Source organism: Furipterus horrens, unplaced genomic scaffold, assembly GCF_987537825.1.
Source record: "Furipterus horrens unplaced genomic scaffold, mFurHor1.1.pri manual_scaffold_11, whole genome shotgun sequence".
Taxonomy (NCBI): domain Eukaryota; kingdom Metazoa; phylum Chordata; class Mammalia; order Chiroptera; family Furipteridae; genus Furipterus; species Furipterus horrens.
In genome coordinates this window covers 46,235,943-46,259,029 of record NW_028327181.1, presented here as the reverse complement: position 1 = coordinate 46,259,029, position 23,087 = coordinate 46,235,943, and the positions used below count along the sequence as shown (strand labels likewise).

Genomic DNA, 23,087 nt, shown 5'->3' with positions numbered 1-23,087 from the left:
AACCAGCTCAGTATTTACTGTATTGAGTATTTACTATGTTTCAGGTACCATTATAAAAAGTTCTCATAAGGCCGTTTTTCGTTTGCACTGATGGCTGAGCGGGACTGTGGAGATTGGATTGAGGGGTCCCTACGAGCTGGAGCTCGCCATGAAGACAGAAACGGGGCAGGGACACATCTCAGTGACTCAGCTGATGGGGCAGCAGATAAGCAGGAAGGGGAGGAGGAGGAGGATGAAGAGAAAGGCACTTCATCTGGTGAGAGAGTAAGTGAGGATGCCTCCCGGGCGTCTGGCTTGGTCAACAGGACAGAAGGTCAGCGCAGCTTCGGGGGGGGGAGGTCTGAGAGGAAAGGAGCTGAACGGGGGCGGAGCCGGATGAAGTGTGAGCGCTGAGGGGAGAGCAAAGCTCCTTTCCTGGGGGCAGACCCAGAGGCCGGAACAGGGCACGCGCAGGGGCACTGGACTTTGCTTCGATCTGCACTTCCTATGTTGGAGGCAAGATCAGTTTCGGGGCGTGGGGCGTGGGACAGGGGCAGGGGCTGAGCAGGAGACTGGGAGACAGAGGGTCACGCCCAGCCTGCAGCTGACCGCTCTTCCCTGCGCCTCACCGTGGACGATGGCGATGGGGGGCGTGCAGGCGCGCGGCCCCTCTGCTTCCTCGGCTCATCCGTGCGATGCCACCATGCGAGCCATCTGCGTGAGAGCCACAGCTTGGTCCTCGTTTAACCTGTGCTCCTGGATCAGCTCGCCCGCTAACCGCAGTGCTGCTTCGAGGCTGGGCAGCTCACGTTTGGTGTTGGCAGCTGAGAAGGCTGGAGGGATAAATTTTCTTCTGTCCACTCTCTTGTTGCCAACTGCAGTGGATGAAGGCCTAATACAGATGCAGCAAACAAAACCAAAGGAAAAGGAGGGGCTTTTGAAATAGAATGCACAGCATCCAGTTGCGCGGTGGTGTGCTGGGGGCGCACGAGCAGCTGTGGAGGAGGCCCGGCCTGCGGAGCTTCACCCCGAGATGGAACAGACAGGCTATGAGGGGACTCACCGCGGGAGGGGCCCCTCCAGGCACCTCGGCGCTGGGACTGAAAGGAAACCAGGATTTTAAAAATCCCTTCAGAAGTTGTATTTTTGCTGCTCTGGGAGAAATTAAAAGTTCTTGTTAACTAAATAAAAGTAATCAAATTTTGAGAAAACATGTACAAATACATGAAGCGTTTCCAGGGCTGGACACAGCTGAGAGGCGCCCACAAGACCCACCAGCTTACCTTTGCTGTACGTTGAAGAACTTTCCTTCCGACTCAGCTTGAGATAAAGTCTGCTCTTAGGTTCATTATAAAACTCAGGGTTTACAGTTGCAAACTTCTTCATTTTGCCATACTGTTTTCTTTGAAAATCAAATCCTTTTCTGCAAAATGAGTAAAAAGCAAAAATGAATTTGAATCTTAAGGTACCAATTTTTTAACCGAGACATAATGAGCATATATATACATTACATTAGTCCCAGGTGTGCAACATCATAATTCTATGCACGCAGTGACGTGATGCCCGCGGTGGGTCTGGTTAACACCCATCAGTACACAGTTACGGACTTTTCTTGTGAGAACTTTTAAGGTTTCCTCTCTGAGCGGCTTTCACATACACTCAACACAGTATCACTGACCACACTCGGCATTCTGGCCACCGCACTCCCAGGACTTGCTTTAGAACTGGAAGTTTGAAGGTACAATTGTTTTTAAAATCTTGTTTTAAAATACAGTAGGAAAAGAAAAGAACGAGGAGGTGCCTGTTTTCATATTCTTTCATACATATATACAAAACAAAAACATATTGTGTCCAAGGAAGAAGGCAGCAGCCCTCATAGAAGGGTGACCGTGTCAGAGACCGAGACAGCAAGAGCATCTAGAAGCACCTACGAAACTGAGCTGCCGCAGCGGTGACGGGAGTGACGAGCTAGCCCCGCACGGCCACCTCCTACAGGTCACAATGACGAACTAAGACACGCAAAGTGCTGGACCTGTGAGCTCCCAGCACGTGTCACCATTAAGTTACCAAGCAAGTGCTCGTTATATTTACTTTTTGGGTGATCCCACGTCTATGAGACGTGTTTCCAAAAACCAGCTCTTTTACCCCGAACACCTCGTCATTCGGCTCGTGCAAGGCGCCCCGTTATGCCGCCCTGACCCAAACCGCACGTGTGGTCTCTCCAGCAGGTTTCCCTTGGGACTGTGAGCGTGCACCAAAATGGCCAGAAGAGTCGCGGTCCCGCAGCCTCCCTGATACTGTGACACTGCTGACTCTCAGAGGACAGCTCCCCTTTGGAGCTTCTGTCTTTCACTGCTTTTAAAACTGACGATAGTTCTGTGATGTTACGATTTCCTGACATAAGTGGAGGCAATGATTTGTTTCCATAAAACGCACCTCACCAAAAGCTGGCATTCCTCATAGAGGGGCACTTGCTGGCTTCTCAAGTACATGCCAATGCTCTTGGCATCACTCAACACGGTGGCAGGCGGGGATTCTCCCTGTGATAAATGTCCTGAGGTCACTTGTTCGAGCCACTTAAAAAATTTACATTGGTCACCTTTGGGTGCATCACAGGTGTAAAAAAGACGACCCTAAGCGAAGAAGGTAATAAAATTTAGTGAGAAAAAAAAAAAGTTCTCATAAAAGCTCTATGAAGTAGACACTATTTGCGGTAGCTAGTCTCAAAGATGGCCCCGGTGAACCATTCCTCCTGGGATTTGAACCCTGTGTAGTCCCCTCCTGCCTGGATTTGGGGGTCAGCCTTGTGCTGATTAAGAGAAAGCAGAAGAGATACTGCACTAATGTCAGGCCTAGCCTCTATGACAACTGGTAGCTTCTGCTTCCCACCTCTTGGAACACTCTGAGGAATGCTGAGGAGGGACTTAAGAGACTTGGGGAGAGCCCTGGCAGAGTGGTTGGAGTGTCCTCCAATACACCAAAAGGTTGTGGGTTCGATTCCTGGTCAGGGCACACCCCTTGACCAGTAGCAGGTTTGAACCTGGTTGGGGTGCATAGAGGGAGTGGCCAACTGATGTTTCCTTCTCACATCGATGTCTCACTTCTCTCTTTCTCTCTCCCTTCCTCTGTCTCTCAAATCAGTGAATGCATCCTTGGGTAAGGATTAATTGATTAATTAATTAAAGATACTTAAAACAGAGAGAGAGAGACTCAGGAAGAGACCATGGGGAAGGAGAAGCTCTGAGGAGCAGGGAAGGGAGCAGTTCAGCCTGGTCACCACCTGATTGCACGCGCATTAAAGAACCCCAAGCAGGACTCAACAGAACTGCTCAGCTGAACCCAGTCAACTCACAGAACCATGAGAGGCAAAAAAACAGTGGTTAAGCCACTGCTCTCAGTAGGGATGGGGTGGTTTTATGCAGCAACAGCTACCTGAGACGTGACCACCATTGGGATTATCCTGAGTCTGTGTGACCTCAAAGCCTTTTCCTCTCTACTGTCTCTTAATCACTGGACATCAGAATCTCCCAACCAAGAAGCTTTTTCCAGATGTCAATTAAATCAGAACGTCTGGGAATGGGGGCTTTGAGTAGATATTTTTTAAACCCCCCAGGATTTGAAGGCCTTGGCTCCAATCACTGTTTCTAAAACTTACCTAAAGATAAGAAATCCTGCCTGGCACACTTATTAAAAAAAAAAAAAATCCTGGAAGTTCCGATTGTTTTGTTTTGAGATTAGTTGTGATCCTTTTTATGGTTGTGCGAGGAGGCGAAGTGTGTCTACCTATGCCTCCATCTTGGCTGGGAGCCTGAAATCACCAGTGCCTCATTGGGCCCGTGTGTTGCAATTGCCATGTTGCAGCCAACAATCAAAAATTTAAGAAAGAAATATTTATCCAGATGACCCCACAAAGTGATGAAACGGGTCACCCAGCACTGACAAATACCTAAGCTCTGCCCCTTACAACATAATAGGATGCCAAGTAGCTCTACTTAATACACAGGAACAAACACAGGGAGGCTGCCAAATTGAGGAGGCAAAGAAATACAGCCCAAATGAAAGAACAGATCAAAACTCCAGAAAAAGAACTAAGCAAAACAGAGACAGCCAACCAATCAAATGAAGAGTTCAAAACACTGGTAATCAGAGTGCTCAGAGAACTCATCGAGTACAGCAAATGCATAAGCGAAGAAATGAAGGCTACACTCAGAGAAACAAAGAAAAATCCATAGGGAACCAATAGCAAAGGGAAGGAATCTGTGGTTCAAATCAATGACTGAAACACAAGGAAGAAATAAACAGTCAACTAGTACAGAATGAATAGATAAGAATTCAAAAAACAAGAAGAGAATAAGAAGACTCTGGGACATCTCCAAAAGTGCCAACATCTGAATCATAGGTGCTAGAGGAGAAGAGCTTCCTCTTCAGCAAGAAATTGAAAACTTATTTAAAAAAATAATGAAAGAAAACTTCCCTAATTCAGCGAAGGAAATAGACATACAAGTCCAGGAAGCACAGAGTCCCAAACAAGTTGGACCCAAAGAGGACCACACCAAGACACATCATAATTAAAATGTCAAAGGTTAAAAAAGATAAAGAGAGAATCTTAAAAGCAGCAAGAGAAAAGAAGATAGTTACCTACAAAGGAGATTTCTCAAAAGCAACTTTGCAGGTAAGAAGAGACTGGCAAGAAGCATTCAAAGTGTTGAAAAGCAAGGACCTACAACCACAATTACTCTATCCAGCAAAGCTATCATTTAGAATGGAAGGGCAGATAAAGTGCTTCCCAGACAAGGTAAAGCTAAAGGAGTTCATTATCACCAAGGCATTATTACATGAAACATTAAAGGGGCTTATTTAAGAAAAGAAGATCAAAACTGTAAACAGTAAAATGTCAAAAAACTCACAAAATTTAAGAACTGAATCTGAAAAAATAAAAAACAAAACAAAGCAAACAACTAGAACAGGAACAGAACTGTAGATATGGAGATCATATAGATGGTTGTCAGCAGGGAGGGGGCATAGGCAAATAGGTGACAAGATGCAGGGATCAAGAAGTATAACTGGTAGGTACAAAATAGGGGGATGTTAAGAATAGTAAGGGAAATGGAGAAGCCAAAGAGCTTATATTGCACAACCCATGGACAGGAACTAAGGGGGTGGGATTGCTGGAGGGAAGAGGGTACTGGGAAGTGGGGAGGAAAAGGAAAAATAATTGGGACAACTGTAATAGCATAATCAATAAAATATACTTAAAAAAACTAGATTCCTGAGCTCCAAAAGATATACTGATTCAGAATTTCCATGAGAGGGCACTGGTAATCTATAGAGTTTACATGTGTGTCCCCCACCCCACACTCCTGCCTGGTGAATTTTATTATCAGTTATTAAAAGATAAAAGGTAAGAGGAGGTCCTGCTCTCAGGTTGGGAGAACTGTTTAGCAGTTTCCTATTAAGGTAAATATACATTTATGTTGACCCTGAGAATCAATGTACCTGTTAAGAAGGGCTTCTGGTGGCTGATTGGGTTCAAATTTAAAAACAGAGCCTAGCAGCCATTGCTAAAGACACTTGCAAATCACACTTCCAGGAGAAGCCTGCACTGAACTGCCTGCCTGCATGCACTGTGTTCCTGCCCTCTGAGCCAGCCCTTATAAAGGAATTTCTGGAATCTTATTTCAACCAATAGGACTGAGTCTTTCCCTGTCTAATGGGAGCTGTGCTACTATAAAAGTCTCATTAGCCTCTTCACCAACCAATTAGAGTGGCTCCATTCTGACCAATCAGGGCAGTGCTTTCTGGATCAAACTGTGAGGATTTGGAGTCCTTATTTGAATGAGAATGGATCAATCAAGGCCCAGGGCTGGAGATTTCTGTCTCCATAAGTAAACTCGCCTCTGGCTCAGAGAGCAAAGTCTCAATTCCTGTTGAAGACTATCTTCCAGGCTCTCACCCTTGCCAGGAATAGCCATGCTGTTCCATTATTGGGCTGTATCACAGTTGTGCTATTACATAGCCAAACTACATTACATTTGAGATGTTTTCAGGCAATAAAATCTCTCCCCCTTCACTGAATCCCAAACTGGGGACTCCTGTTGTTATTGAGTTGACAACTATGATCTTTGGTTGACACCAAACAACCCCACAATCCCCCTCTTGGGTGTTCCCAGTGGAAATAAATACTTACGTCCACCAAAAGACATGTACAAGGATGGTCTGAGATCTTTATTCATAATGGCCCAAACTGGGAACATCCCAAACGGCCAACTACGGAAGCATGGATAGATGAATTGTAGTATGGTACTTCCACACAGTGGACTACGTGGCAGCATGAAGTACCAGCACACACAACACAGATGAATCTCACAGACCTACTGCTGAATGAGAAAAGCCAGACACAGAGAGTGAAGAGTCTACTGATAGAAAGTTCAAGAATAGACCAGACTAATATGTGGTGATGGAGATCAAATAGTGGCTACCTTTGTGGGTGTGTGCCTATGTATGTGTGGGGGGGTTCTATAGCTTTCTATGAGAGTGGGTACTCCTGTATGTAATTCTGCTCCCTCACAGGATGCAGGGACACTTTCCCGTGCAGCTGTCAGGTGCACAGAGCAGAATTTACCTGCATTTGGGGCCCACTTGAGAGGCCTTTGCATGTTTGTTTCTTTGTTTATTATTTTTTTGAGATGTACATTATACTCATACATTGAGATGTATACAATAGTGTGAACACACCTTAAGTGTACAGCCCATGAATATGTTCACGCTATTTGCCCTTGTGCATAGTGTTGTTCTAGGCCCCTGGAAATGGAACCCAAGACTATAAAACATAGACCCTTTTCCATGGATTTTATAATCTGGGATGGGAGATATGAGAATAAAAGACAGAACAGTAAGTTTTCATTTATTTACTTGTTGTGTACTTTTTGAGAGTCTACCCTGTGCCAGGTACTGAGTTCGGTACTAGAACTGCAGCAGAAAACTGGATCCAGTCCTGCCCTCATGGTGTTCATAGTATAGTCAAGTTTTGGAGATAGTACAGTAAAAGGTTAAATGTAGCTATTCCACCTCCTAAATATTTCCCACATTCATTCTCTTCTCCCACTGACCCTTTACTTAGTTCATGTCCCTACCTTCTCTACTCTCTGGGCTATTGTAGTAGTTTCCTGATTGATAGTGTTTCCAGTCTTCTGCCTCTGATTCATTCTCCAGAACAACAGCACTTATTATTTTTATCTTAAAAAAAAAAATGAGTTAATGGTCCTCCATTGCCCAGGCAACTCTGGTGTCAGCCTGTGAGGGTTTGAATCCTCACTTAAAAGGTCTATATTCTGACCACAGTTAAGTTCTTTAAATACCCTGAGCCTCATACGTGTTTTCTGTAAAATGGTGATAAAATAATAATTATACAATAATAACACCCATCTCCCTGAAGAAGCTGAGCTCTAATCTGCTAAACCTCCACATGCCTCATCTATTTAATCCTCCCAATCATTCTCATTGCTTGTTACTCTCATCTCTCTGCACTACCCAGTAATATCAAGGTGCTTGTATTCATGGACACACCCACTGCTTTCCAGGCCCTGAGCCTCTACCCTGAGCTCCTCTCTGGAATGCCTTCCCTCTCCCTCCTCCTGGCTGGATCTTACTCAGCCCAGGCACTGCCTCCTCCAAGGAGCTGTCCCTGAAGCCAAACGTGCACCTGGGTGCCCTTGTCTGGATAGCCGCAACACCCTGGATGGAATTTGTCTGCCTGCTGATTCTCCACTTGCTCAAGTTGAGCTCCTTCCAGGCTTGAATCAATTGCTTCTGTATACCCCCAGCTGTGGACCCGTGCTGTGCAGGGCAGGTGCTGGATGTGTCCACTGACTTGAGCAGAATATGCCAAGCATTTTCTTAAGGGAAGTGGCCATTGAGTTGACCTTGAGGCATGGATACAACTTCTAAAAATCGTTTTAAAACAAGTCGTACATTCATACAACACCAAATCCAAAGGGAACAAAAGGGCTTACAGTGAGAATTAAAAGTAGGTCACCTCTCAACCACCCAGCTCCCCTCCCTAGAGGCCACCATTGGTATCAGTTTCTGAGTATTCTATACAGGCAAGAATTGTCTGTCTTCCCTGACACACACACACACACACTGCAAAAATTTAAACCAATAGAAAGTCACATTAATAGTACAATCAATACCCTTTTTCTAGATTCACAAATTTTCAAGCATTATATCAGGTAATGCTCAAAACAACCATACAATCATGCCAATTGTGTAGGCGAGGTAACTGAGGCGGTAGGCAGGAGAAGGGATTTACCCAAGGCCACAGAGTTAGTGAGGGGCAGAGCTTTCTCCCTCAGCCTGCTCAAGACTTTGATCTAGCTTCCCTTAGTTCCCTTTGGAGGAAAGCATCTTACTAAATTGGAATCTGTCTCCTGAGATAGTCACCAGATGATCAGTGGAAAAGTACCAGCTCTGGAAGTGCTTGCTACCTCTCCTAGAACCTTCCCATTCCCCAAGCAACAGCTGCTGTCGCTGCCATTAACACATGCTTCAATGTCACCTCCTCTGTAAGGGCTCAGTTAGCTCACTCCCCCTGTTTAGATTCCCATGGTTGACTTGTGACTGTCAGCGCGATGACATTTATATGCCTTAGGTTGGAATCCAAGGCCCTGGGTGACCTGGCGGTCGTGAATCCTTTTAGCTTCAGCCTATCTACTCCTTTCTCCTCAGTCTCTCACCATCTGCATTAATTTCCCTACCTTCCTGAAGAGCCCCTATATTATCAAAGAGCTCATTTCCCCCTCTTTGGGCTCCTGACTCTTCTGCCTGTGCCTCCTTTACATTCTTCCCCAGGTGGTTCCGGAGACTGCACAAGTTAATTCGGGCGTCTGAGTCTTCATTCCCTCAATCACACAACCGGGATGAGAGTTCATACTTCAGTGTCTGGCGCAGAGTCAGCCCTCAATCATCTCCCACAATAGAACTCACAGCTCTAGGAGGCTGACATCTTCTTTTATTCATCCCCTGAAACCCTACCACCTATTTCTTAAATTCTCTGCCCCGCAGTTTCCTCGTATGTAAAATAGGGATGATAAGAGAGAGGCCGTGAAACTTTAATGCACATCAAGCACTTGGAATTGAGTATGAGTCATACGATGGAGGTGGGGAGGGCTGGCACATAGTAGGTGTTAAAGCAACGCTAGGCTTGTGTATCCAGATGGGGATGGAAAGGCTACGCTGGAAGTGAGAGGTCTGCAGACAGCCCGCCGGGAGGTCGGTTCCACCCCTTCCCTCGGTGGGCCCCCGCCCCCGCAGCTGTCAGTACTCTGCTGCCCGCGACACCAGTCCACCAAACCTGAACGTCCCATCCCCGCGCCCCACCTTCCTTCTTACACAACTTACCTTACTCCCTGCTGCCCTTTGTCCCCGCCCCTGGCTTCCATTGGCCGAGGGGTTTCTTTGTTAGCTGAAGATCGGCGCTGCCATTGGCCAACAGGGCCGCCGATCGCGTCTTGGGGGGGGGGGGGGCCGCGGCCACGCCCCGCGCGCTGCCCCTCTGGCTTCCTCCTCCCCCGCGCCCGCCCACCCGCCTACCCCGCCCCGGGAGTGCGTGAGGCTCCCGTACCATTTGCTGCGGCCGCGGGGCGCCCGGGGCACTGGTGGCGGGCCGAGTGCAGGGACCCGCAGCGGGCCGGTACCTGGGAGGCGGGCCGAGCGCAGGGAGGCAGCGGGCCCAGGAGGCCGCGTCCATGGGCCCGCGACAGCCGGGCGGTGGCTGTACGGGCGGGCGACAGGGACCGCGCGCTCTGTGAGGGCGCGGGGCCCGGCGCGGAGGTGCCCGGGCGCGCGGTGCATCGGAGCACCGTCGTGAGAGGAAAGGCCCGGGCCGAATCCCAGCGCTTGCGAAGCCACCCTGACCGCCGGGGGCGCGCTCCGGCCTACGTTCGCGGCCCGGCTCTGAGGCGGCGGCCGGCCGGGGCATGCCGCGGAGCCTGCGCTGAGCCTGGCCTCCGTCTCCCGAGCCCGGCCTCAGTCTCCCAGCCCTCCGTGTATGGTGCCGCTGCCCCTCCGGCCGCCGTCCGCCGCGCAGCGCGCCGGACCAGGCCGTCGGGCCTCGCCGCCGCGCCGACCATGTCGGCGGCCAAGGAGAACCCGTGCAGGAAATTCCAGGCCAACATCTTCAACAAGAGCAAGTGTCAGAACTGCTTCAAGCCGCGCGAGTCGCATCTGCTCAACGACGAGGACCTGACGCAGGTGAGCGGGCGGGGGGGTGGGTGTCCCAGGGCTGCCCCAGAGACGGAGAGCCAGGCCCCGCGCAGTGCAGCCGCCGTCCCGGGAGTCCTTTTCGGGCTGGAAGTTCCCGGGCGCGGGCCACCCCGCTGAGGGGCTGGAGGGTCCGGCTGAGGCGGGCAGAGCGCCTCGCCCGGGGTGCCGGCTACCCCTCCCCCTCCCTGGTCCCGATGCCCGTGAGACCATAGTCCTGCTGTGGACAAGCGAGCGGACGTTGCCCTGTGCCCGAGGCGGGCGGAGGTGGGGGTGCATCTGAAGGAAATGGAAAAGGAGCAGAAAAAATGTGCGTGAGTCCTTGGGGGAGGGGGCGGGGGGAGGGCGAGAAGTGTATTGATAGACTCGGGACAAAGGGAAGATGCTCGAGTGTGCCGAGAAATAACATCCTTTCCCGTTCCCGTAGCCCTGCCGTGTGATTCGTGCTTTTTGGGTGACTCAGCAACGCCTGGTTTTTCTTAGTAGGAACAAGGCGCTTTAGGAGGTCTTGCTGCCTCACGGCCCCCCCACCCCCCGAGTCTGACTTAGGGCCGCACTTAGACTTGTCCCCCAGCGGGCCCGGGGTGTCCCTCGTGTCAGACCCAGCCTGCCCTTGCTCCGCGTCATCGCCCCTGTCGGGGATTGCAGAGCTGAGGGGTCCTGAGGTCTGGGGGGAGGGCCTTGCTCTTGAACTTCACCTGGGGCTCCTCTTCTGCGCTTGGGGCCCAGCTCTCCAGTCACTTTCGAGGACTGAGGAGCCTGTGGGTCCTGGGGAGAGTCGTTCCCTTCCTGCTCTATCCGCCAGGCGAGGGCTTTAGGGGAGGCCAGTAGCTCCCAAACGTGCATCAGAGTCGCAGCCTTGAGGAATACAGAGCCCTGGGGCGACGTGGGACATGGGGCGTTTGTGTTGGTGGCAGCTCCCCAAGAAGTGGGGCTGTCGACCCCACTGGCCTTCGGGAGCCAGTGTCCTGGAGTCTCTGGACCCTGGGAGGGCTTTGGCACATGCTGATTTCTTGGGTTTCCTGATGCAGCCCCGTCTGTGTCCCCGTGGGGTGTGTCCTTGCCCTCTGCCCTGCCTGCATCCTCTTCAGAGATTTTTCTGCCACACCCCTGAATCAGCCCAGGGAGCTCCTTTCACATTCCGGGGAGTGTGGGGGCTGGTTTAGCCGCTGCTGTTCCAGAAGAACCCCTTCGAAGGAAGCCGCTGCTTTCAGGTGCACCCGCCTGGCTGTCTCGAGTGCTCCTTGAGTGCCCACAGGGCCGCGCGCGTTCACGGGGCTGAGGAGAGTGGAGGGTTGGGTGGAGGGCTCACGGCCTGGGACTTCGTGCCTCCCTCTGAGGTCAGGTTCCCACTGGCCAGGAAAAGACTCCTTTCATCTAAAACCAAAAAAATTGGAAACCAAAAAACCCAAAACAGAACTGCGTCAGCAGACACTGACCGCTGCAAAGTCACAGGGTTGTTAGGACCAAAGGGCCAGGTCCTCTCGGGAAGGCAGAGCTGCTTCCTGGTTAGGTGTTCGGGGCTGCGGGTAGGGTTTGCAAGGGAGATTCCCTCTTCTTGGCTGGATACCTTTTTCTGAGAAGCAGTGGTGTGGTGATGAGGGTCCTGGGCCTGCAGTCAGGACACCTTGCTTCTAGTCTTGGCTGTCACTCGCAGCTGCGTGACCTTGAACAGTCCCTTTGCCTCTGTATTGTTCATTTCTTTTTCTGTACATTGGGACTAGAGATCCCTGACTTACGTCACTCACCAGGCTGTTGTGAAAAGCAAGGGCTGATAACTTATCAGACTTTTTGTACAGTAAAAAAAGAATCACCTACAGAATAGTAAACTTGGATTTAGGAAATTCATTCCTGAGTGTGGCAAGCATTGTTCATATGTATATTTTTAGAGGGAGGGTTGATCCACTTATTGATGCATTTCATTCATTGGTTGATTCTGTATGCGCCCTGACCATGGATCAAACCTGCATCTTGGTGTATCAGGATGACGCTGTAACCAACCGAGCTACCCACCAGGGCAGCAAGGGTTATTCTGAGGGTTTCCTGGTTATTTCAGGCAACTACCAAAATTGGTAGATTGGGTCTTATTTTTTGATCCTTAAGTTTAGATAAACTAGAATGGAATCTGCATATTTGAATTGAACCTGTTAAAAATTTTTGAAAAGTCTGTTAATTATTAATTTGATTCAAATGAGTGGGATCACAAATTTAAAGTATGTTAGCTTTCACTGTATCGACCGTTGAATTGTGGGTTTTAAAACAGACCTGAGTTCCAGGGCACAACTGCAATGGTAGTTTCTGAAATAATGAGTGGGGTTATTTGTGGTGGGTGCGATTAAGTCAGCCCTCTGCCTTCTGGGATCTTTCAGGAAAAAACTGCTCTTGAAAAGAGGAGGGAGACTCAGGGATGTTGCCAACAGCCTTCGCTGCTTGCTGCTCTCTGCATCTGTTCCCCTTCCCACCCCTCCCCCTAGTTCTTCCTCTCATCCTCGTGGATCCTTTAGAAAAGCTCAGCCAATTGGTTCTCATCAGTCTTCTGCAAGCCCCTGCTTCCTGCTGCCTTCTTGGTCCTGAGTTTATTTTAGGCCATCAAGCCAGGGAGATAGAGCAGTGATAATTGAGGCCACCCCCTCTCTAAGAGGTGAGGGCACTGAGATCAGTGAGGCAGTGAGAAGGCCTTTTGCCCTGGGATGTCCTGTCCCAGGGGCAGACATTTCTCTGAGCCTTCTGCTCTGAGCTTATTTCCACAGCCGTGGGTTTTGTTTATTTTTCCCCCAGAGTGCTACAGAAACCTCTTCCAGGGACTGCATCCTAGCATCAGACCTGGAAGAGATTTGTGATCAGCTAAACCACTTTTAACCATGAGAAGACTGAACCCCAGAGAAGAGAGACCCTTGCCTGTAACAGGGACACAGTTAGGATTCTTCAGCCACTGTTCTTTCCCCTACTCATATTAAGGGTCTGTAGTGGCCACCCCATAAACACATGGCGAGGAGAGTTGTGTCAAAGAGGATTATGTTACAAAAGGTGGCTCGGAGGGCAGGCTTCGGGGATCCCACCAGGGACCCTGAGATGACTGGTTTGGAGCAGAGGAGTTCCTGATTCTTTCCTCACCACTGGAATTCAGAGTGATCCAGGATAAGGAATAAGCAACAGTCCTTTATTACTTGTCATGGCATCCTCCAGCCCCAGCCCCTGTTCACAGGGTGGCATTTATCCTTCAGGTCTCCTGTGCATTTCTCTGCACATATATGGATTTAAATGCACACTTAAAACCTTTTTTAACCTAACCTGTTGGTACGTATTTGCAACATTATTTTTTTCTGGATGGCAACATGTCTTACTTCTCTTTTTATGTTATTAAGTACAAATATACCAAGATCATTTGGTAGAGTGTACCACCAGGTATGTATTACAGTTTTGCTCTATTGGTGGCCAGCAAGGTTACTTCTCGGTTTTGCTGCTTATAAACAGTGAATGCTTCAGTGAACAGCTTTCTAAATGCTTCTGGGTGCATTGTGCCTACGTGAAAGCAAGTATTTCTCTGGGGGCAAATACTTAAAAAAAAAAAAAAGACTGGGTTGACATCAAGTGCATTACATTTGTTTCTATTTTATTGATTATGATATTACAGTTGTCGTAATTTTTTCCCTTTGCCCCCTTCTGCCCAGTACCTCCCTACCCTCCAGCAATCCCCCCCTCCCTTAGTTCATGTCCATGGGTCGTGCATATAATTTCTTTGGCTTCTCCATTTCTTATACTGTTCTTAACGTCCCCTTGTTTATTTCGTACCTACCAGTTATGCTTCTCGATACCTGCACCTATTCCCCCATGATTCCCTTTCCCCCCTCCCACTGACAGTCCTTCATATGATCTCCATATCTATGGTTGTGTTCCTGTCCTAGTTGTTTGCTTTGTTTTTGTTTTTAGATTCATTTGTTGATAGTTATGAGTTTGTTGTCATTTTACCATTTATGGTTTTGATCATCTTTTTATTAAATGTGTCCCTTTAACATTTCATGTAATAAGGGCTTGGTGATGATGAACTGCTTTAGCTTTACCTTGTCTGGAAAGCACTTTATCTGCCCTTCCATTCTAAATGGTAGCTTTGCTGGCTAGAGTAATCGTGGTTGTAGGTCCTTGCTTTTCGTCACTCTGAATGCTTCTTGCCGGTCCCTTCTTGCCTGCAAAGCTTCTTTTGAGAAATCAGCTAATAGTCTTATAGGCACCCCTTTGTAGGTAACTCTCTGCTTTTCTCTTGCTGCTTTTAAGGCTCTTTATCTTTCACCTTTGGCATTTTAATGATGACGTGCCTTGGTGTGGTCCTCTTTGGGTCTAGCTTGTTTGGGACTCCCTGTGCTTCCTTGACTTGTATGGCTACTTCCTTTGCCAAATTGCGAAGTTTTCCTTCGTTATATTTTTAAATAAGTTTTCAATTTCTTGCTCTTCCTCTTCTCCTTCTGGCACTCCTGTGATTTGGACGTTGATACTTTTAAAGTTGTCCCGGAGGTTCCTAAGCCTCTCCTTGTTTTTTTATATTCTTGTTTCTTGATTCTGTTCCTGTTGACTATTTATTTCTTCTTCATGTTCCAAATTGTTATAGATATCATCAAACTGCCTTTCTAAATGGCTGTGTCATACCATTGCCAGGATTGGATATTATCAAATGATTTAATTCTTTAGTATTTTCCCTAATCACTAGTGAGACTAAGCCTCTTTTTATAATATTTATTTAATATGTTTTATTTCTTTTGTGCATTGCCAGTTTGTATTGTTTGCCCATTTCTTCAATCTAGTTAGTTTCCCTGCCCCTCGCCCCTGGTGATTTGTAGGAGCTTTCTGTATATACTCTAGGTCAGAGGTCCACAAACTTTTTCTGTATAAGGCCAGATAGTAAATATTCTAGCCTTTTAGGTCGTATAATCTTTGAGGCAACTGTGCAATTTTGCCATTATAGCACAAAAGCTGCTGTGCAAAGCCACCATGGACAATACAGTATTCCCTCACTTATCGTCGGTATTACGTTCTGGGCCCCCCCGCAATAGGTGAAAATCTGTGAAGTAGGAACCTTACATTTATTTTAGTATTTATATATATATATATATATTTATATTTTTAAGGCTTTATAAACCCTTTCCACACACTTATAAACCGTTCCCAGTCCCTTATTAACCTTTCCCATTCCCTTATTAACCTTTTCACACTTTTATAAACACTACTTATGTTCTTAAACATATTCTGCACTCTTAAACCTACGTAATTTTAACAACATACATATACAATACTGCAATATCCGCGATATAGGGAAAAATCTGCGATAAATAATTATATATAATATTTTAAAAAATCCCGCAATACAGTGAGACCGCGATAAGTGAACCGCGATATAGAGAAGGACGACTGTACATTAATGAAAAATGGCTATTTCTAATAAAACTATTTACAAAGTCAGGCAGTTGGCAGGATTTGGCCTGTGGGCTGTAGTTTGCTGACTCCTACTGTAGATATTAATGTGATACTTGTCTTTTAATTTTTATGTATTGTTATTTCTCTTTTCATATGGTAGTTTTAAGCATGAATGCTATTAAATTTCCATGTTTCCCTTTGTAGTTTGTAGTTTTAATCTCATGCTTACGAAGTTCTTCTTTCCAAGACTGTAAAACAAATGCTTTTATGCACATGCTCATAACAGCACCATTCACAGTAGCCAAAACATAGCAGCAACCCAGTGTTCACTGATGGATGAATGGATACATAAATTGTGGAATATTATTCAGTTATAAAGAGGAATGAAGTACTGAGACATGCTACAACATGATTGAACCTCAAAAATAAATGAGGTAAAGTGGAATAATCAGACACAGGGTTACATATTGTATGATTTAATTTATATGGGATATCCAGAATATGTAAATCCATAGAAACAGAAAGCATATTAGTGGTTGTCAAGGTTCTGGGGGAAGGTGGAATGAGGAGTGCCTGCTAATGGGATCAGATTCTATTTTAGTAGTGATGAAATGTTCTAGAACTAGATAGATGTTCCGGTTGCATAACATTATGAATGTACTAAATGCCACTGAATTGTTCACTTTAAAATGGTTAATTTTATGTTACATGAATTTTCCCTCAATAAAAAAATGTACAAAAATCAAGGGCATCCACATGAGCACACACACAAATTCCAATTCATTTGGAGTGAATATCTAATTGTTTCTGGAGTCTAGATCAGGGATTGACTTTTTCTTTTTTAAGTGCCTCGTAGTAGATACTATTTTAGACCAGTGGTCCCCAACCTTTTTGGCGGGAGGGACTGGTTTCATGCAAGACAATTTTTCCGCAGACTGGACAGTGAGGGGTAGGGAGACAGGAGATGCTTAGGTAGAAGTGGGAGGGGAAGCTTCACTCACCTCCCTCTGTGCAGCCCGGTTCCTAACAGGCCTTGGGACCCGCACTGGTCAGTGGCCTGGAGGGTTGGGGACTTCTGTTTCAGCCTTTGTAGACTAACAGGCTACATCAAGGAGTTTACATAGGTACTTATACAGTATAACCATTTAGAAATGTAACAGCCATTTTTGATTTGGGGCCTTAAAAAGCCAGTGGGCTAGATTTGGCTTCCCAAACTTAGCTTGCCAACCCCTGGGTTAGACTAGCCACATAGATGTAATTAAAAATTTTTCCAGTTGCCATATTGAAAAAGTAAAGAGACACAGGTGAAGTTAATTCTATTTTATTTAACCTGACATATCCAAAATATTATCATTTCAACACGTAAAGAAGTTTTGTGCAATTTTCCCTTAATGGCAGCCTTCAGTTCAGACCAACCGCTTTCCAAGGGCTCCACAGCCACGAGAGGCTGGACCCTACAGTGTAAGACCAGGCAGCTGTAGCTGCAGCCGCCTGGCCACGGCTGGGCTCTTTAGGTCCCAGGGTGGGAAGGCTGTGCTTGCAGGTTTTTCTTCTCCGTGGCGGTGGTGTACAGACACTGGTTCTCTCAGTACTTCCTTTTGTGTCCCCCACCCTTTCAGTGTCTTTTCGCCAACTTTTAGGCTTCTTTCTTTGAATGTTAGATCATCTTTGGTGACTCTTTTTAGTGTGGTTGAAAGCTCTGGGCCCAAGCTGTCCTGCCCTATGGAGAGAGAGAACCTGGAGGGCTGGCTGGTGTGCCCCTCTAGGCTCGTTGCTGGATGTGGTGACTGCCTCTCACACAGCCCTTTGTCTTTGCTGAGTGTTTGCAGCTGTATCCTAGCTGCTTTTGCCCCCCCCCCCCCCCCCCCCCCCCCCCCCCCCGTGCTCTAGCCTGCTACTTGACCTTTGTCTCCAAATTCTTTTCCCCTTGCTACACAGGACTACAATGGAAGACCTATGTTCTATTCTTGGCACAAACTGTGCAGAGTGACCCAGGAAGGTCACTTACGTTCTCTGCACCTCGTTTTCTACTCATAAAGCGGGTGCCTACACATATTCTGTGTACAGGGAGTGGTGTTCTGTGCTAATGGAATGAAGGGAGGGTGTTGGCCAGGTCAGTGGAGGTCGCTGCATCCCCTTTGTGGTAATTAATATTCCAGGAAGCATCCTGAGGACCATTCCTGTAGGGATAGCCTTCCTTTGGGCTGTCTCCTGATTATTAGGACTCTGATGTTGATTAGCTGAAATAGGGAAATTTCACTTGGAATGTTTATCTTTAAATTGTTCCCAAGCTGCCATTCAGCCTTGAAAGAGAGGAGAGTGCGTTGCAGCCAGGGAAGAGACACAGGGAAGTAACTTCTACTGTGACACGCTAATGCTGTGTGGGAGGGAGGGTGGGTGGGCAGGGAGAGGTGTGGAGAGCACTGGATGCTAATTTGGAAGCATTCAACCTGAGAAAGCAGGCTCTTCATTTATCCTTGGAAACTCACTCTCCAAGCCTCACTTTCCTGTGTGAAATGACAAAGTTGAACCACGTCAGTGGTTTTTAAACTCTTATTACGTTTGTGAGCCTTTTACTCAAAGGAATTGCATGTGGAAATGCCATGTATTGAAACAAAAAGAGTGACACAGTTCTGGGCTACATGGGGTAGGAGCCTGGAGCTTGGCTTCTTGGTTGGCCACCTCTTCTTCTCATCCCTGTGGCTTCCTGTCACTTCTCTAGATTTTGTGGTTCTTCCATTTTTAGCATTTGAGGTTTCTGTGAAATCACGCTAGGTGGTTTCACAGCTGCCCTGGGATGGACCCCCTGAATGCCCAGCCCCACTTCTCCCATCGTGTTATCACTTCCTTTGGGAGTGAGAGAGCCAGTGTGTTGATTCGCTGGCATTTTGTCTCTGTAGACTGAAACTGGGATCTTCCAGCGATTCACTGTTTTTTTTCAGTCAGGGTCATTCTAGTTCACACGAAACCACAGCCTGGTTTTTGCCTGGAGCTTGTAACCCTCTGGGTCCTTCATTCTCTCCAGCTCAGTTTGGCGTTTGCGTGTTGTGCTGGCGGGACAGTGGCCTGCCCAAGGCGTTGGGGCAGCTGGCAGTGAGAGTGAGCGTGTGGGCCTGTCGGATCCTCGTAGGCCTCCACTGCACTGAATCGAGTGTTGTACACCGTGATCTCGTTCTGCCCTTGGCAGCTGGGGAGGAGAGTAGGGCTGGTGGCAGGATGTCCGCCAGAGAAGTTGGGTAGCCTGCTCAAGGTCCCCGAGCTGCCTGGCTGTTTACTGTGATATAGAACTCGGGTCCATGAGGCCTCATGCCTGTCTGTGTCTCTGTGGCCAGGAATCTGTCCTCCCTTTCCTTGGGAAAGCCACTTTGACTTGTAAACTTGTACTGTTTCTATAGAAGGCTGGGGTATTGCAAAATAAATTAGAGCTATTTAATGGACTTCTAATTTCCAGCCATGGGAGCAGGGACCTGCAGAGGCTGGGTGATCTCTCTCCATTAAGCAAGTGAGGGATTACCCCCAGTTAGCCAATGGAGCTGCTGAGGCTCAGAGAGATTCCACAACCGGCCTCGGCCACAGGAAGGCCAGGGAGGGTTTTTCCAAAGTCATGTTTGTCTTCCCTGTCCGATAACCTTTGCTATCAAAAACAGGGCCTTACTCTGACTTGGCTTCCTTAGTTGCTGGGGTGAATGGGGGTACCTGTGGGGAGTCTGGCAGTTCAGGGCGTTTTGCAGTTCCTTGTGCAGGTTCTGAAATCTCTTCAGCCTTGGGGTATCCCGTATTCCCCAGACAGGCTGCTGGCCAGTGGCAGTGACCACACCTTTGGCATAGTCCCGAGCAGGAAGTATTGTTTTTCCCCCTGAAACAGGAATTCAGAATCAGGAAATAGTTGTATCCTTGATCTCTGTAGGTCCTAAAGTACAGGTTTTAACAGGCAGACCGGCAAGGCTCCTTGCGCACCTTCAGACCTGGTCTCTTACCTCCTGATAGTCCCGGCCTGTAGCTAAAGGGGCCGGGGGCAGTGGCCGCTGAGAGTCCCATTTGAACCGCAGAAAGAGGCTGCATCTCTTAGGTCTCTGGGTGCCGCACCTAGAGCCTTTCTACTCAGGCTGCTGAGTGACCCGCGTTCCGGGAGCCTTGGGCTCAGTTGGGTTATCTTCTGTCTGGGGACCCACTCTGACCTAGAAATGTGACACAGTTCCACTTTTCATTTAAATGTGTTCAAGTAAGGGAGTGAAATTGGGGGCCGGGAGACTACCAGCACACAGATTTGGGTTAACCTCCTGGCTCCGTTTTAATGCTGATTGAGCAAGCTACTCAGAGTTTGTGTCTGTGTTCCTCCTCTGAAAATCATATTCCGGGTGCCCGTGAGGATGGTGGATGGTGCAAGAAATAGCAAATGCAGAATTTGTAAATACTTGGGTGTACAGTGGGTGCTCAGTGAATGGGGCTCGTTTTGCGAGCACTGCCCCAGGGCAGGACCTGCCTCTGTGCCTCTGTGGATGGCTGACTTTCATTCTCTTTCTGTCTACCCCACACCCATAGAACAAAAACCCTCCTCTTCCACTGTGTTGGTTGGCATCACCCTCGCAAGTTCCTCATGTTAGCCCCCAGGGATTGGAAGTTCCATAGTCATTTTGCTTTTTGGGGTTTGATTTGTCACCATGTTTTTAAGTATTGGGTTGGCCAAAAAGCTGGTTTCGTTTTATCCATATGATGGCTGTGGTAGTGCTTAGTTGTCTTTCACTTCATTTGAAACAGTTTTGTTAGATTGTATTGTGACAGCTGTCATATCAGTGTGAATTAACAAAAAATATCACCTGTCATATCAGTGTGGCTCAGTGGATTGAGTGCCGGCATTTGAACCAAAGAGTCACCGGTTCGATTCCCAGTCAGGGCACATGTTTGGGTTGTGGGCCAGGTCCCCAGTTGTGGGTGTGCGAGAGGCAGTCACACTTTGATGTTTTTTTCCCACCCTTTCCCTCTCTCTGAAAATAAATAAATGAATAAATAATCTTTAAAAAAAATTAAAATTGGTGAGTTTTGGGGCAGCCATTTTAATATTGAAGATGGAAGAAAATATGCCACATTTTCAGTGTTTTGTGCTTTATTATTTCGAAAAAGGTGAAAACACAACCAAAACACAGAAAAAGATTTGTGCAGTGTGTGGAGAGGGTGCTGCGACTGATCGAACGTGTCAGAAGTGGTTTGCGAAGTTTAATGCTGGAGATTTCTCACTGGAGGATGCTCCACGGTCGGGTAGACCAGTTGAAGTTGATAGAGATCAAGCCGAGACGTTAATTGAGAACAGTCAGTGTTATACCACCCGGGAGATTGCCAATGTACTCAAAATATCTAAATCAGTAAAGTTATGGGTGAAAATGAAAAACGTATCCTTTATTTTATGGAAAAAACTAAATGACTTTTTGACCAACCCAGTGGAAGACTGAATTGGTTTTAAGAATTTTTAGTGGGCGGGAAATGAAGAGGACAGGTGCCACCCGCCCAAGAGTTCACATTAGTGGGAGGTGCTGCTTCAGGGTACAGTGGCTGCTGGCCAGCACAGCAGCCACCCCAAGCCCCTGTCAAGTCCAGGGAAGTGCACAGGTCCTGTGAATAGCAGTGGCAGATCCCGATTTCAGAAGTCACTTTGACTGGAAGTGTCTTGAGTTACCATAAGCAAAGTGGGGGAATTAAGAGAAGCTGCTTATCCCACTGGTATCCCTGGGAGCAGTTGTCTAGGAATCAAAGTCCTTGTGCTGTGGGGCCTGGGTGAATTTGCTACATGAGGATAGAGAGCAGCCAGGTCCAGCCCCAAATCACTGGGCAGGTGGGCAGGAGATCTGGCCAAGATATGTCCTGGCCCTTTGGTCACCAGCGTTGATTTGGGCCAGCTAGCATGGCCATGAAGCCTTTTACGGTGCAGAGGTTTTCCCATATTTAAGTCAAAGGAGCAGCTGACATGCTTGGGAATATTCATTGAAATGGTGGTGCCATTCATAGCAAACTGTAATTGCTGTGTGCCAGGCCATTATTAACTCATTTATATTCACAGCAGCCTTATGAAGTAGAGAAATTAGAAAACTGAAATGGAAAGAGATCATTGTAACTTGCCCAAGGGCAGTATAGTTAAGGGGTAGACCTAGGATGCAAACCCAGACGGTCTGACTCAGGGCCTCCACCTTCCACTGTTTCCCACGCTAACTGGAGTCAGATCAGGGGGCCTTTTTGGATGCTAGATCTCTGGCTGTGTGTGGCCCTTGGCCCCTCGTGTGCAGGGGCAGGGGCTGTCCTGCCAGAAGTGTGTGTGTGTGCTGGGAAGGGTGTGGTTGGAGGATGAGGCTTGGGCTGAACTTACTTAGATTTCTTGTCCCTTTTGTTCCTACCTGTTTTTAATGGAAGCACTGCTTTTTGAAGAACGGGGTGTGACCCCTTCATGCAAAGCTGTTGCCCCAGAAATTTGTCCCCACGCATTCTCTAGCATTCCTCCCTTCACCACAAATGGCATCATGTTCCCAAAATCCCATGGCCATGGGCTCCTTGTCAGGACCAAACAGGGAAGAAGCTTTTTAAAATGTCACTTTCCACCTTTTTCTTTAGCTGCTGCAGTCCAGAGGGGAGTAGCCTTAAGCAGGGCACATGTGTGCGCAGAGGAGTGAGCGGGCAGCCGAGTTGGGGAGTGAGGCGAGTACGAAGAGCAAGCCAGCAGCTGTGTGTCTTTGCCCTCTCTGCGCCTGGGGCCTAGTGAGTTCTGTGGGGTGGGGGTAGGTGGAATTCATACAACATAAAAGTAACCATTTTAAGGAGTACAGTTCAGTGTATTTAGCGCTTCACAGTGTTGTGCAAACACCACCACTCTAGTTTAAACATTTCAGCACCCCAGAATAAATACCAGCAGCAATTCAGTGGTTACTCTCTGTTCCCCACTCCCAGTTTACAGCAGCCACCAATCTGCTTACTGTCTATGGATTTACTTACTGTGGAAATTTCATCAAAATGGAATCATAGTATATCTGACCCTTTGTCTGGCTCCCTGCACAGCATGTTTTCAGAGTTTATCCATGTGGTAGCATGAGTCAGTACTCATTCATTGCATTTTATGGCTGACTAATAGTCTACTTTAAGGTACATTTTGTTTTTCTGTTCATCTGCCAATGGACATTTGGGGTGTTTCCACCTTTTGGTGTCAGTAGTGGTGCTGGGAACACCTACTGTCAGTTATTCTGGGTGCAGACCTGAGGTGCAGTTGCTGGGTCCGGTGGTAACTGCGTTAGTGCTGTGTTTTGAATCAGCGCTTCAAGCCAGGCATCAGCACTACATGCTGTTGTGTGGGAGGACAGTGGAGCAGGTGCAGGAGGGAGTGGTGGAACCTGGGTGGGGCTGCCCAGAGTTCAGTGCTCCTCATCTGGGGGGGTCCAAGATGGAGACGTGGGGCCCAGGGCCAC

The 23,087-nt window shown here is 47.7% G+C and overlaps 1 protein-coding gene and 1 long non-coding RNA gene across 4 annotated transcripts in view; one reads left to right on the top strand and one right to left on the bottom strand.

Moving 5' to 3' along the window:
- Positions 1-363: 363 nt before the first annotated feature.
- On the bottom strand, positions 364-2,486 carry LOC149997496 (uncharacterized). The gene is made up of 3 exons (XR_016514364.1): positions 2,416-2,486; positions 1,263-1,402; positions 364-1,079 (listed from the first exon to the last, which is right to left on the bottom strand). It is a non-coding gene; the product is annotated as an uncharacterized LOC149997496 (long non-coding RNA).
- A 7,508-nt stretch (positions 2,487-9,994) lies between these two features.
- The window catches only part of MPRIP (myosin phosphatase Rho interacting protein), a 163,365-nt gene continuing 150,272 nt past the window's right edge, over positions 9,995-23,087 (top strand). For all 3 annotated transcript variants that reach the window (XM_090291045.1, XM_090291048.1, XM_090291046.1), the window contains exon 1: positions 9,995-10,230. In XM_090291045.1, the coding sequence (XP_090147171.1) occupies positions 10,108-10,230 (123 nt within the window). In that variant the 5' untranslated portion in view covers positions 9,995-10,107. The remainder of the gene's footprint in view (positions 10,231-23,087) is intronic.